General features: G+C 34.7%; 1 protein-coding gene and 1 long non-coding RNA gene across 2 annotated transcripts in view; one reads left to right on the top strand and one right to left on the bottom strand.

Moving 5' to 3' along the window:
* The window catches only part of LOC137632311 (uncharacterized), a 192027-nt gene that overhangs the window by 47837 nt on the left and 129190 nt on the right, over positions 1–15000 (bottom strand). The window lies entirely within an intron of this gene.
* On the top strand, positions 5542–11207 carry LOC137632310 (fructose-bisphosphate aldolase-like). Its single transcript, XM_068364226.1, has 7 exons — positions 5542–5699; positions 8121–8331; positions 8605–8724; positions 9129–9374; positions 9751–9933; positions 10200–10448; positions 10961–11207. The coding sequence occupies exons 2-7, from the start codon at positions 8128–8130 to the stop codon at positions 11054–11056; spliced, it is 1098 nt and encodes a 365-aa protein (XP_068220327.1). The 5' UTR covers positions 5542–5699; positions 8121–8127; the 3' UTR covers positions 11057–11207.

Here is a 15000-nt window from a genome sequence, read left to right as displayed (position 1 = left end):
TACTGCATACAAGTAGATTTATATCCTTATTGAGCAGTGTCATGGCATCTTACGGCACGTCACGCCATCATTACACCCCATTTCGTTTATTGTCAGTATAAACAGTCAATGCAACCACGTATGTTAAAAACCCATGATAAAAAATTTGAAGATGCACGTGACGCATCATTACGTCCTAAAGTTATCAACACTGGGATACAAAAAAAAAAAAGAAAAAAAAATTGCAATTTTGTAAAATTTGACACCAGAGGCAACTATGTCCCCTTATGTTCTCCAGCATTAAAATGTTTACTTGTAACAAAGTCGTGTCTCTTATAAGATCACAAAGGCGTGACAGACCCTTTTCACAAGTTATCAACAAATGCCTATTACACTATAAATAACTTTAAACATTACCATTTGCATATCTCAATGACTTCAATACACTAAAAGCGAAGCGTTTTACCTTCAATAACCGATTTTTAATCTAGATCAAAGCCACATTAACATTATTATTATTATTATTATTATTACTAGCCAAGCTACAACCCCAGTTGGAAAAGCAAGATGCTACAAGCCCAAGGGCTCCAATAGGGAAAAAATAGCCCAGTGAGGAAGGGAAATATGGAAATATATAAATGATGAGAATAAATTAAAAATAAATCATTCTAAAAACAGTAACAACGTCAAAACAGATATGTCCTATATAAACTATTAACAACGTCAAAAATAGATATGTCACATATGAACTATAAAAAGACTCATGTCAGTCTGGTCAACATAAATACATTTGCTCCAACTTTGAACTTTTGAAGTTCTAAAGTTCTAACTCACTCAATCCCGTAAGGATTAAAGGTTTAAAGGACACTCGTGAATGGCAGAGGTAAGGGACAGTGGCACTGCCCTAGAGTCTCAACTTAGGACCAGGGAGGGCCAAGCAGGTAGACTACTAGGATGGTGAGGCTGAAGACTACTATAGTCCATTTCTTTTATCGAGGCAGATTTGCACCGACTCGCAGCGGTGTCCTTTTAGCTCGGAAAAGTTTCCTGATCGCAGATTGGTTAGAATTATCTCGTCCAACCAATCAGCGATCAGGGAACTTTTCCGAGCTAAAAGGGCACCGCTGCAAGTCTGCAAATATGCATCGCTAAAAGAAATGGAATATAGGATGGTGAGGCTGAAGACTCAACTAAAAACTCTCGAGCTTGGCCGAAACTCAAGCCCCAGTCCGGCAGACCGACAGGCAGGAATGTATCCAATAGGCCACCGCAACCCATATGAACTTGTGTCGTCATACGCTCACTTAGAACTTTCTTTAGAATCCTAACAAATATTTCTAATTTGCAAGGAAACTGACATGTTGTAAAGTCAACATCTCGACGTGTCATTTCATTATTCACTAAGAATCCTGTCCATACTCATAAGAGGATAGATGATGTACGCAAGTAGGTATACAGTATGAAAATGTACATATTAAGCTGGGAAGCCGACGTTGACACCGACCCCGATAATTATATGAAGAGACTTGAAATTAAAGCGCTGACGAGTTAATGAAAAATTATTAATTTTATTTATTTTAATATTATTCAAAACAATTTTAATAAAAAAAAATATTAACTTGAATAATTTCGGCTGAAAGAACACTTAACTGTACCATTGTTTCCGGAAGCATTTACTTCGGTTTAATTTAAAATAACTTGAAACTTACCATCAACTTCAATAATTAGGTCACTGCTAAAATAATAATCTTATACCCAGTAACATTAAAATTCATGAAGTAGACTCTTTCAAAGGATGCATAAACATAGAAGTCAACTTTGAAGTTTAATAAACTTCAAAATCAATTTCCATCGAGTCTTCAGAAGGATTAGGCCATAAGACCACTAATTCATTCGATAGTAAAACTCGCTTACGTTCAACAAATCACTCGATAAATGGCCAATTATCGTATGTTAAAGGTATCTAAAGCAAGTTTAAATGATTTTCCAGTGAGTTGACAAATCTTTAATAGGATATTTTACAACGAATCAGATACATGTTGTCAGAAACGTTATTCAGTTTCCAGCTACCACACACGACGTTCAAATTACTACAAGCAATAGCAACATTTACGGTGATTCACCAACTTTGAAATCCAAGTAATCTTTTAACCAAATCTAGAGAATGTCAATCATATTATCATCATCATCCTCATTATTATTATTATTATTATTATTATTATTATTATTATTATTATTATTATTATTATTATCATTACTACTAGCTAGGCTACAACCCTAGGTGGAAAAGCAGGATCTTGTAAGCCAGAGGGCTCCAACGGGGAAAATAGTCCAGTGAGGAAAGGAAATAAGGAAATAAATAGAAAAGTGTGCCTAAAGCAAGAGAACTTTTAACCAAAACTGTGGTACAGAGACTATGGCACTACCCAAGACTAGAGAGCAATGCTTTGATTTCGGAGTGTCCTTGTACTAGAAGAACTGCTTACCATAGCTCAAGAGCCTCTTAAAAATACCATAGTTTTAAAAAGAAAAACTAACATTTGGATGGTGAATAAAAATAAAACAATAACTTAACCTATAGAAATGTCAGTAAAACATAAAATACATTTTCTTTCATTCTCTACTGTGAATTTAAGATGACATGGGATTAAAAACGTCGTAAAAAAATCTGGAAGGCAAATATACACCTGAAGTCCAGTCCACACGCTCTCCCCATACACAAGACGGCTTCCTTGCCAAATGCGTGACGAGAATAAACAGTTCATTTCTTGACTCAAGACTGAATCTGAGCCAAGAATCTAAAAGTGTTAGATCATATGAGTTACATCTGTTAGAATTGGATTAAAATGTATTTCTATTGGCTCACGTGAAGTTGAAATAATTAAAATTAATATAAGTGCCATCCTTCAAGTGTGAATGATGGATCTCCTTGTGCATTTAGGCGAATATGTTATATAAAAATATTATGATATATACGAGTATCTAAGGATGGATGCAGTACGTGTTTACAGTATAAATTATGAAAAAAATGTTTAGCAAAACATAAAGGGATAATTATTCAATAAACATTATTTTTTAGAAATATATGAACGGACATAATTAAACTCACTTAACAAAAGCATGTTTTTCGATATGATTTTAGTTATATTTCTCAAAAATAAGGAAACAATGAGGGCTGACTCAGATATAATCCCCATCTTTACCACGATTATATCAAAGGGCATTTTTAACTTAATTAAACAAATAAATGGAGAGCAGTTATTATCATTATCATTAATTGCTAAGCTACAACCCTAGTTAGAAAAGCAAGATGCTATAAGCCCAAGTGCTCCAACAGGGAAAATAGCCCAGTGAGCAAAGGAAATTAGAATGAACTACAAGAGAAGTAATTAACAATTAAAATTAAATATTTTAAAAGCAGTAACAACATTGAAATGGATCTTCCATATATTAACTATAAAAACTTAAAAAAACAAGAGAAAGAGAAATAAGATAGAATAGTGTGCCCAAGAGTACCCTCAAACAAGAGAACGCTACCCCAAGACAGTGGAAGACCATGGTACAGAGGCTATGACACAGCCCAAGACTAGAGAACAACAGTTTGATTTTGGAATGTCCTTCTCCTAGAAGAGCTGCTTTCCATAGCTAAAGAGTCTCTTCTACCCTTACCAAGAGGAAAGTAGCCACTGGACAATTACAGTGCAATAGTTAACCCCTTGAGTCTTTTATAGTTTATTTATGACATATTTGTTTTTGATGTTAATAGTTTATATATGACATGTCTGTTTTGACGTTGTTACTGTTTTTAGAATGATTTATTGTTAATTTGTTCTCTTCATTTATTTATTTCCTTATTTCCTTTCCTCACTGGGCTATTTTTCCCTGTTGGAGCCCCTGGGCTTATAGCATCTTGCTTTTCCAACTAGGGTTGTAGCTTGGATAGTAATAATAATAATGAGCGAAGAACTGTTTGGTTATCTCAGTGTTGTTAGGTATATGACAGAGGAGAATATGCAAAGAATAGTTTATGTGTAGGCAAAAGAAAACTGAGCCGTAACCAGGGAGACGGATCCAATGCAGCACTATCTGGAGTATCTCAACGGGTGGCTTGTGACCTGGCCAACCTACTACCATAAAACCATCATGATATGGTAACGTTCACAGCAACCGATAGGCGTCTAAAGATATAAGCGTATCGTATGTTTTTCTTTATTGTGTGCATGGCATAACGGACATATATAATACATCTGGAATGCCTACATTAGCAGATCCCGAACGCCAAGACTTACGATTAGTAACTACAAAACACGCAATTATATAATACTATACATACATGCACATTTTATCTCCCATAAATAAAAGCAATAGCATGTATGTATGTATATATATATATAGGTCTATGTGTGTATATATACATACTGTGTGTGTATATATATATATATATATATATATATATATATATATATATATATATATATATATATATATATATAAATTCCATTACCATCTAAATCTTTATTGTTATGACGTATTATTGACTCTTTGGGTCAGTAAGTTATTTTGTATACTAACCACGTTTAAAACCGTTATCTTGCAAAATTACCAGGATTTTAGGGAATTACGCTTATTTCCTAAAATTTTTCACTGATTATGCATAATAACAGATTTCGCATATTTACGGTAACATACATACATACATACACACACACACACACACACACACACATATATATATATATATATATATATATATATATATATATATATATATATATATATATATATTTATATATATATATATATTGTTATGTGTATTGTATTTATATAGGCTACAGTCAATTACTTTTCTCTATGAATCACATGACCCTCATTTTTTCGACAAGACCTTATTTCCAAGCAACAAAAGCTAATTCAAGTACAATGTCCACAATGCATACACCTAAAATTTGGAATATCTTTGTAGGAATGGTTAACCTAAGAAGAGCCTTCCCACGAGAAATTTTCAAGGCCCACCCACTCTTTCAACAATACCTTTGCAGAAATACAGTTTTCATTGTGCAATCCACTTCCGCAATGTCCTTCTGTCTGCCGATGGAAACCTAGGAAACGAAAGATGGTCATTTGGAATGGTTAAGGGAGCATTTCCCCCCCTCAAGTTTGGGTCAACCAATCACTTGCCAACGATACAAGATATGGTGTAGAAAGGACCGCCCATAGGAGGAACCACCCGCCAATAAGAAGAGAGATCCTACAAAGGCAAAAATAGTTGTACGTCAAAAAAAAAAAAAAAAAAAAAAAAAAAAAAAAAAAAAAAAAAAAAAAAAAAAAAAAAAAAGTTAAAACTAGAATTCTGAAAGTGAATTTGGACATAGTACAAAGATGAAACAAGTAGCCAACAAAAATTTAGATAGCAACCCCCGCCCCCGCCCCCACCCCCTTGCGCAAAAAAGAAATAAATATTTAAAATAAAATTAAAAATACGAGAGCCATTAGGAGTCTCATGCAATTTAGACAACTTGCGAGAAGGGGGAAACGAACGCAGTGCGAGGCATGGCCGAGGGGGTTGGGCACCGTCAGGATGCCAGGAGGGAGAAGGAAGAACCACAAAGGGAGAAAGGGGGAAGGGCGTTTGAAGGAGAGAGGAGGCAATATTAGCACCCAGCAGGCTTTCTTCGGCACCACTAGTCGGTCGGGCAACGCAGGCACCACACCCACCAAAGGTAAACAAAGTTCGACTTCTTTTATTATTATTATTATTATTATTATCATTATTATTATTATTATTATCATTATTATTATTATTATCATTATAGAATGTGCGTTTTATTATACGTGACTCGTGTGATATGCAGAAGTTTGCAATTTTTTTTTTTTTCGCTCAGTTGTTAATTTTATCTTATTGTGACCGATATGTGATTAGGAGGTGTTTTGTGACTCGTATATCTTGAAAGATAACATTCTAAGAATTTTAAATTCTTGAAGCTAAGATTTAATCCGAAATCGTTTAAGTTTCTTCACTAGGATGGAAGTTGTAAAGAGAGTTATTTAACGTTAAGAAATTTAACTTTAATAAATACACCAGTAACATTAAATGAAAACTTCCGTTTCTAATTTCATAAGCTGTTCCATAAATCAAACCACAATGTTGATAAAGTAAATGTCATCATAATTCTTATTTTTGAATTAAAGCGAGCCTTGGAATGGTGGACAAAATACATTAACTTATATTTCCATAATAACATAATCAGCACACAACTTTGAATAAAATTAAGAAAAAGTTCTTTAAAAATAAGACGCGTTGCTTCAAAGTTCATACGATTCTCTTTGTGACTTAAGTGAGAAATAAATTCCTTTAAAAAAACTGTGGATGTAAATATCAACGAAACAGATTAATCATTCAATTGCTTACTTAAGTGGAACCCCTTACTTCCGTTCTTTATAACCATACACCTATTGACAGTCTTCCTAAAATACGGGCACAGAAGCCCACTTTTCATTTCAATTTATCGGGGAAAAAATCACACTTGAGGTCATCAAACGCGAATTTCCAATATGTGTCCCAGTGTTACAGTGAAAAAAACTAATTACCTAAATTGGGAATCTTTAATTACATGAACTGGGAATGTGTAATTGCCTGAATTGGGAATCTTTAATTGACAGTTTTTGTTTTACATAGGATTCTTTCTTTCATTTACTTTCATCTATATTTTCCTCTTTCTCTCACTCAAATACTTTCCTCGTTCCTCGTTCTTCTCTTACCATCCTTTCCATTTTGTATATTTGAGGTCATCAAACGGGAATTTCCAATATGTGTTCAAGTGTTACAGTGAAAAAACCAATATCATTCAAATATAGTAGTAATAACATTAAAAAAGAATAAAAGAGACAAAACGAGAAATTTCCCCTCGCTTCCTCAAAGGCGTACTTGGCAGGTGCCAATTCTGGCACAGCAACAAACAAATGACTATTTCGGTCCTTTCCGGCAGGCTCAGCTCAGCTGACTCTCAAAATACACCCGGGGGCTACAGATCACATGGGATTTTCTTAAAATAAAATATGGCCTTTCTGTTACATATATAAAAAATGGCATTAAATTCAATCTTCATAGATTTTAGTATAAGATTAAAAATATTTTACACAAAGAAAGATATTTGGTGTAAACACTCTTGACTTGGCAAGGGTGCGTCTCCTTGCTCGAGGTCAAGGGCAACGAAGGTGACTATTCAATGTCAGAAGTGAATAACCTGTGCCTTCTTGCATTTACTTATTCGTATACTTCATTCTTGGGCGTTGTACGTGCTTTGAGAGATTGAGAAATTGAATTCAAAATAAGACTAATCTATGAATTGATTGAATGTATGGTAATATTGATATATGGTCGCGTAATTAAGTTAATTCATCAAATGATCCACTCATCAACAAGAATGCGTTTTATTTCCTAGTCAGAGATGGATGATGATGATAATAATAATAATAATAATAATAATAATAATAATAATAATAATAATAATAATAATAATACAAAATTTCATTTGGCGGATCTTCAAGTAATATGTGAGTGAAGGGATTACATAGAAAATTGAAATCCATTGAGACAAACAACTAAAAGATACTATGTCAGTAAACATGAATAAAATCCGCATATTTATCTAAAATGTTCCACCTAAATCATTAGCCCAGTTACTGAAATGAAACTTCAATTTGCAAACATTCCGAAATCCCTTATCATATTTGACGAAGATAGAAGTTCTTTAGTTCATAAAAACAGATTTTCATTTCTTGATGTGAAATATAATAAAACTCAAGATTTTAGATAAAATAAAACCATTCTACATTTATCAACGAAAATCCCAAATTTTTGTAGTATAATACCAATATTTTGTCAAAACCTGAAACTTATTTGCACCTAACCAATAAACATTAAACCTCAAATAAAAAGTCATGTTTTAATGCAATACCTTATCATTTTCTCCTTTGAAAACTAAACTTATGTGCAGACTTTTGCAAAAAGTCACCTTTGCAACCCAATTGACAGATAGAAATTTAATTTTGCTAAAGAATACGCAACCACTTTCGCCAATATTAACTCAAAAGATGCGTAAATTCATGAATCAAAACAAGTCCTTTATTTTCTCTTGCAGATCCAAAATGACCACTCACTTCGAATACCCCGACGCCAACCTCCGCCATGAGCTGAAGAGGATAGCTGACGCCATCACTGCCCCAGGCAAGGGCATCTTGGCTGCTGACGAATCTGTGGCCACGATGGGCAAGCGCCTGTCTGACATTGGAGTCGAGAACTCCGATGATAACAGGCGCAAGTACCGCCAGCTTCTTTTCACCACCGACAAGGTAAATAGATTTTTATATACTTTATGTTAATCATGTTTATGTAAAAATGTACTGCAACAATACTTATCAAAGACTCTTTCTCTCGCCAAGATACAATAAAGAGCCATGCTAAAGGACGCGCCAATTCATAATAAGTCTTATTTGGCTCTTGCTAGTTCATTCAAATGTTTTACTAACTGCATATAGATGATTCACAACGAAATAAACAGAATAAATGTCTTCTGTAGCAATTGCTAACCAGAATACTTTCTTTTTCTCAATGACCTCCCACAGAAATTAGCCGAAAACATCTCTGGCGTAATCCTCTTCCACGAAACCGTCTATCAGAACCATGACGATGGTACCCCCTTCGTCAAGCTCATCAAGGATATGGGTATCATTCCCGGCATCAAGGTAAGAGTTGAGGGACTATATAGTCTCAATTGAAAGCCAAGGGGCTCTGAGTCACTATTCAAGATATTGCATAAATGAAACAGCCTATGTTTTAACTCACCAGGAGAGTGAATCTTGAGCCAACAAAGTCAAAAGACGTTGACATATGATTAGCAATGTATTCGTTTTTATTGTCTGAATGGAATCAAAACAAAATTCAAGGAAAGAGTAAAACAACACACACACACACCTTATCATGAAATCCATTTTCCTAAGTCTTTTTCATTCCTTTCAAATTTTAGGAACACCTTAACCCCGTCTTTTAAAGCATAACTTTACTTACTTGTGAAATCAGGTATGCAAATACCGATGACCCCCAAAGTGACTTCCTCTTTTCTCCAACCTTTCTCTCCTTTTCCCTTCAGGTAGACAAGGGTGTGGTGCCTTTGATGGGCTCTGAGGGCGAGACCACCACCCAGGGTCTCGATGATCTCTCCCAGCGTTGCGCCCAGTACAAGAAGGATGGCTGCGACTTCGCCAAGTGGCGTTGTGTCCTCAAAATCGGCGACAACACCCCCAGCCACCAGTCCATGCTTGAGAACGCCAACGTCCTTGCCCGCTACGCTTCCATCTGTCAGATGAATGGCCTCGTTCCCATTGTCGAACCTGAGGTAAGAGATGACACTGCTGGAGAATTACGCCAGATGGGTACCAATGAGACTAAATTGTTCTAAAAGCCCAAATGTGGCTTTCTTACGTTTATTGGAAAATGCACTTTAAAATTCGGTATCTTATGCATAAATATTTTCTCTATCTGCTATGAAGTCATAAAAGATAATTTTTTTTCTAATAAGTCTCAATTTCAAAACCTTTATTATAAAGCTCTGGTGATCACATGTCATACATAGTTTTCAAAGTTTTATAATATAAACGAATACAAGGAGAAAATCACTTAATGTTACAATACAAGATTTTCTAATTCAATTATTGAAAGCATAACAGTCCTTAGCTATCTAAGCACCTCTATTGCTCGCGTATCTTTTATAGGTACTTCCCGATGGTGTCCACGACCTGGAACGTGCCCAGAAGGTCACAGAGAAGGTCTTGGCCTTCGTCTACAAGGCCCTCAGCGACCACCACGTCTATCTCGAAGGTACCCTCCTCAAGCCTAACATGGTCACCGCTGGACAGTCATGCCCCACCAAGTTCAACGCCGCACAGGTTGCAAAGGTATGGCAGTTGATCTCTCGACATAAATGTACCTCTACTGTTATCTTCATCTTAATGCTTCAATAAGTCATAATTGGTTTTCGACACTATGGCCTGTCATTCATACTGATTCAAAGAGTAATTTTACAGATTTCAACATACCCATTCTGATACTAACAGGAATACTAACAGCAACAATGTCAAAAGTAATGCTATTTCTACCAACAACAAAAGTAACATTAATAATAGCAATAATAATATAGGATTATCGTCTCCCTCCTCCTCAGGCCACAGTACAAGCCCTGTCCCGTACAGTGCCAGCTGCTGTTCCTGGCATCGTCTTCCTGTCCGGTGGCCAGTCTGAGGAGGAAGCCACCGTTCACCTTGATGCCATCAACAGATGCAGGGTGAACAAGAAGCCCTGGGCCCTCACCTTCAGCTACGGCAGGGCTCTCCAGGCCTCCGTGCTCAAGGCTTGGCAGGGCAAGGATGAGAACATCAAGCTTGCCCAGGAGGAACTGCTCAGGAGGGCTAGGGTGAGTTATCAATCATTTTAATGGTGTTTTCAAATAGAATGTTTTTTATATGGATAGATTAATAAGAATAGGAATAATGATAGCAATGGAAAAAGTGATCGGCAGGGAAAATGATTAAATAGAGAGAATAAAGTTGTGCAAAACATTTCAGAAAACATGTCCCACGTTAAGGCTAGTTAACCTGCAATATACTCTGAGATACCTAAAATACATTTTTTTAATTAATTTAAAATGTTAAGAGCAAATCAAATAGAACAAGTCTACGCTCAATTCAATATTAATTTAGTTGTCTAAAAATATTAAGATGGCTGCTAATTACTTGTAAAGATAATATTATACCAAACGGTTCTAGCAATTATCTCCCTGTAAAATAGATCCACATTTAAGTATCTACAGAAAAAAAACACGTATAAAGTGTAAAAACAATTTTGTAAGTGGGGTGGTTAGTATTGAGTAAGAGTGATAACCACAGAATTCTTTATTTAACGGATTTCCTTCTTTCCCTCGCATAGGCAAACGGCGCAGCTGCCCAGGGCATGTACGAATGGGGCTCCTGCAGGGGTGCCGCCGAGGACGCTGGCCTCTTCATCAAGGACCACGCTTATTAAACGATAGATTCTTTTCGTATTTCCTCCACACCTCCTGGGTCAAGACGATCAACCCATTTCTGAGACATCAAAATGGATACAAATCGGTTGTTCTGAAGTCATAAGAGATACTCTGTGGCCGATGAGTATTGTACTAGCCCTGCTTCTTAAATCAAAAAAGGGGGCTTTAGATAGTCTTTATTTTTCTTTGATACTCTTTCCGCTTCCAGCCAAAAAACTTCTGTTGCCTAACTTTTAGTCTAGTTGAGATATGGCGACTAATCGTACCTGTCACTAATAGCAAACAGTAATTGCCTTATAATATTAGGAGATAATAGTAAGTCCCACCTGAACATAGGGCTAGTTTTCAGGGATTTTTGCCAATAGTTCAAAATAATAATCTTATTTTCGTGGTTTTGCTTTAACTATCTTAAGTGGCGTCAAAGATATAACCAGCCTATCTAAGTTTATTCCAAGTTCCTATAATAGATGTAAAACTTGAAGTTTTACATATAAAAAGAGAAACGCTATTTTGTTTAGAACTGACGAGACATTACTGGAACGAGCATATCTCGAAGGGCAGAATCCAGTTCTCCTTTTAAGTTGAAGATACAAGGAATGGGATGCAACGCGCTCCGTATTCGATTCATTGTATCACGTTAAATGGAATACCAGAATCTATCTTCCGGGATAGACTGGTTCCAATAATGCAGGGTAAAGTAACTCCCCAGCCCCTTACCACGAAAACTGAACTGTAGACACCAAATAATAATGAATTATCTCAAGTGTTGCCTATTAAGGACGAACACCAAATCATGGAATATAATAATGATTGAAAAAAAGGGGAGTTGATATACAGTTGTAAATTTTTGTATATTTAAGGTTAGTCTTAAGTTTAACAATTATGCTGTACCTTATCCAATTCCATTTTTTTTTAAATTTTTCGCTGAACTTTCCATTGTCATGGGAAGCAAATTATGCTTTCTTACCTCGCATACCATTTTTATAACGTTCATTTCTCTGGATCTCCTACGCAACCTTTTTACTTTTTGTTATTTAAGATTAAGCATTAAAATAAAGTTTATTATAAAAACTAAATATTTGTTTGGATATTCTCAAAACTGTTGATTATAAAAGGCAGGATTAATGTTTCTGAACATAATTATGTGTACGAAAAATGCTTAAATTCACAATCAGGTCCCAGCTTCGATCTCAGCGTGGCCTGCACCTGTCGAATCAGCTGTAAATGGGTACTGACACTACTGGCGTTAGGTTTAGCCAAGTAGAGGGCAAGGGGCTAACAACCTCATCCACAAAGACTTGGTGAACACACACACACACAAACACATATATATACATATATGTATAATATATATATATATATATATATATATATATATATATATATATATATATATATATATATATTTATATATATATATATATATATATATATATATATATTACATATATATTCATACATAAATTTATAACTATAAATAAATTATATATATAATATATATATAATACACACACGCACACACACACACACATATATATATATATATATATATATATATATATATATATATATATATATATATATATATATATATTTATATATATATATATATATATATATATATATATATATATATATATATATATATATATAAAGCTGCAACCCTACCAGGAAAAGCCGGATGTTATAAGCCCAAGGACTCCAACAAGAAAAGTAGCCCAGTGAGGAAAGGAATATGTGTGTATATATATATATATATATATATATATATATATATATATATATATATATATATATATACATACATATATACATATACATATATACAGGGCACCAGCCACCCGTTGAGATACTACCACTAGAGAGTTATGGGGTCTTTTGACTGGCCAGAAGTACTACATTGGATCCTTCTCTCTAGTTACGGTTACTTTTCCCTTTGCCTACATATTCACACACCGAATAGTCTGGCCTATTCGTTACATATTCTCCTCTGTCCTCATACACCTGACAACACTGAGATTGCCAAATAATAATTCTTTACCCAAGGTATTAACTACTGCACTGTAATTGTTCAGTGGCCACTTTCCTCTTGGTAAGGGTAGAAGAGACTCTTTAGCAATGGTAAGCAGCTCTTCTAGGAGGACACTCCAAAATCAAACCATTGCTCTCTAATCTTGGGTAGTGCCTTAGCCTCTGTACCATGGTCTTCCACTGTCTTGGGTTGGAGTTCTCTTGGTTGAGGGTACACTCGGGCACGCTGTTCTATCTTATATCTTATTTCTCTTCCACTTGTTTTGTTAAAAGTTTTTATAGTTTATAAAATGATATTCGTTTTAATATTGTTGCTCTTCTTAAAATATTTTATTTTTCCTTGTTTCCTTTCCTCACTGGGCTATTTTCCCTGTTGGAGCCCCTGGACTTATAGCATCCTGCTTTTCCGACTAGGGTTGTAGCTTAGCAATAATAATAATAATAATAATATGTATATATATATATATATATATATATATATATATATATATATATATATAATATATATATATATATATATATATATATATATATATATATATATATATATATATATATATATATATATATATACACACACACATACATATACATGCATATTCAACACACTATATCACTATCATCCCGCTTAGACTTACAGAGATGGAAAAGGATCCATAGCTTCTAGTTCCATTCGCTATATAAACGGAAAATGCATATCGTAGAAAAAAAAAATATAAAATGTATATTTGCACACATGAAAAAATTGTCTCTCAGTGCTGATTGAGTCTGTTATATTGGTATGTTGAGGAAGAAGAAGGAAAAAAAAAACTCTTTTCATGACGAGTTAACTTAGGAATAATCAATGGAACAGAAGAAACTTCATTGTCACTGCATATGAGAGAGAGAGAGAGAGAGAGAGAGAGAGAGAGAGAGAGAGAGAGAGAGAGAGAGAGAGAGAGAGAGAGAGAGAGATTTAATACATACAAAATGCCGTTTCTCCTATTTTAGGATAACTTCACAAAAATAAACCAGGCCTTTCTGTTCAGAAACCACTTTCATCCTCATCTATGCATACTTTCCAAGTCTTCTTTTCCTCCTGATACTTCGGAATCCCACTCTTTTCACCAACTTGCCATATTCACTGATTGGCAAGTGAATATTTTCCCGTCATTATGCTACAAATAAACTAAAAAATCCAGGTCTTCGTTTTAAGTTTCTTCCCCTTGTCATTGATACGTAACGTAATAAGACCATACACAAATATAAAATATCGATTACAAAATTTGTAATGTTAGATACATTGATTGTTAACCCTGTCATCACGAAACATAACACACACACGGCTACTATACAACCACTTTGCTGTAATGGAATGCACTTGAAATTATTACGGATGCCTTTACATCTTAATTTAACAGAGGGGTAATATAAAATACAGAATACATATACATTTCAATATTCATGTGAACTAAGCATCCATGGCTAACACAGGGAAAACGTAAGTACATGTCTTCAAGGAAACTGCTAGTTCTTATGCTGAGCACCGTCGGGAACTAGACTTGTTTAAATAGATATTAGAAAAAAAGTAAATATAAAAACCAACAAGGTATTGAATAACCCCTGTTTGAAGTTCTTCCAAGTTTCTCAAATATAAAAAAGGAAATGAAATGCCAATTCTAAAATCAGCGTTTTATTTTTCCCTATTACAATTAAAGAACTTCAAACAAGACTATCAAATGATGCCGGAAATGTATTGATTTGGCAACCAGAAATAAATATAAAACGAATAGAATATAAAACGGCATTTCCTTGAAAATCTAAACCACCGATGTTTTGCCAGGCGTTGAAGCCAAGCACCATTGTTGTGCCAGGCGGTGATCCTTAAGCCTAAAAAAAAAAAAACCTTAAGCCTAAAAAAAAACCTTAAGCC

The sequence above is a fragment of the Palaemon carinicauda genome, chromosome 41 (assembly GCF_036898095.1).
Source record: "Palaemon carinicauda isolate YSFRI2023 chromosome 41, ASM3689809v2, whole genome shotgun sequence".
NCBI lineage: Eukaryota > Metazoa > Arthropoda > Malacostraca > Decapoda > Palaemonidae > Palaemon > Palaemon carinicauda.
Note: the sequence above shows the minus strand (reverse complement) of the source record. Positions and strands in the feature narration are given on the sequence as shown.

What these genes read in the sequence shown, in the direction of transcription:
- LOC137632310 (XM_068364226.1), top strand. Translation starts at nt 8,128, where the DNA reads ATGACCACTCACTTCGAATACCCCGACGCCAACCTCCGCCATGAGCTG. An exon ending in TTCTTTTCACCACCGACAAG is followed by an intron (nt 8,332 to 8,604) that starts GTAAATAGATTT and finishes GACCTCCCACAG; the next exon opens with AAATTAGCCGAAAACATCTC. An exon ending in GTATCATTCCCGGCATCAAG is followed by an intron (nt 8,725 to 9,128) that starts GTAAGAGTTGAG and finishes TTTTCCCTTCAG; the next exon opens with GTAGACAAGGGTGTGGTGCC.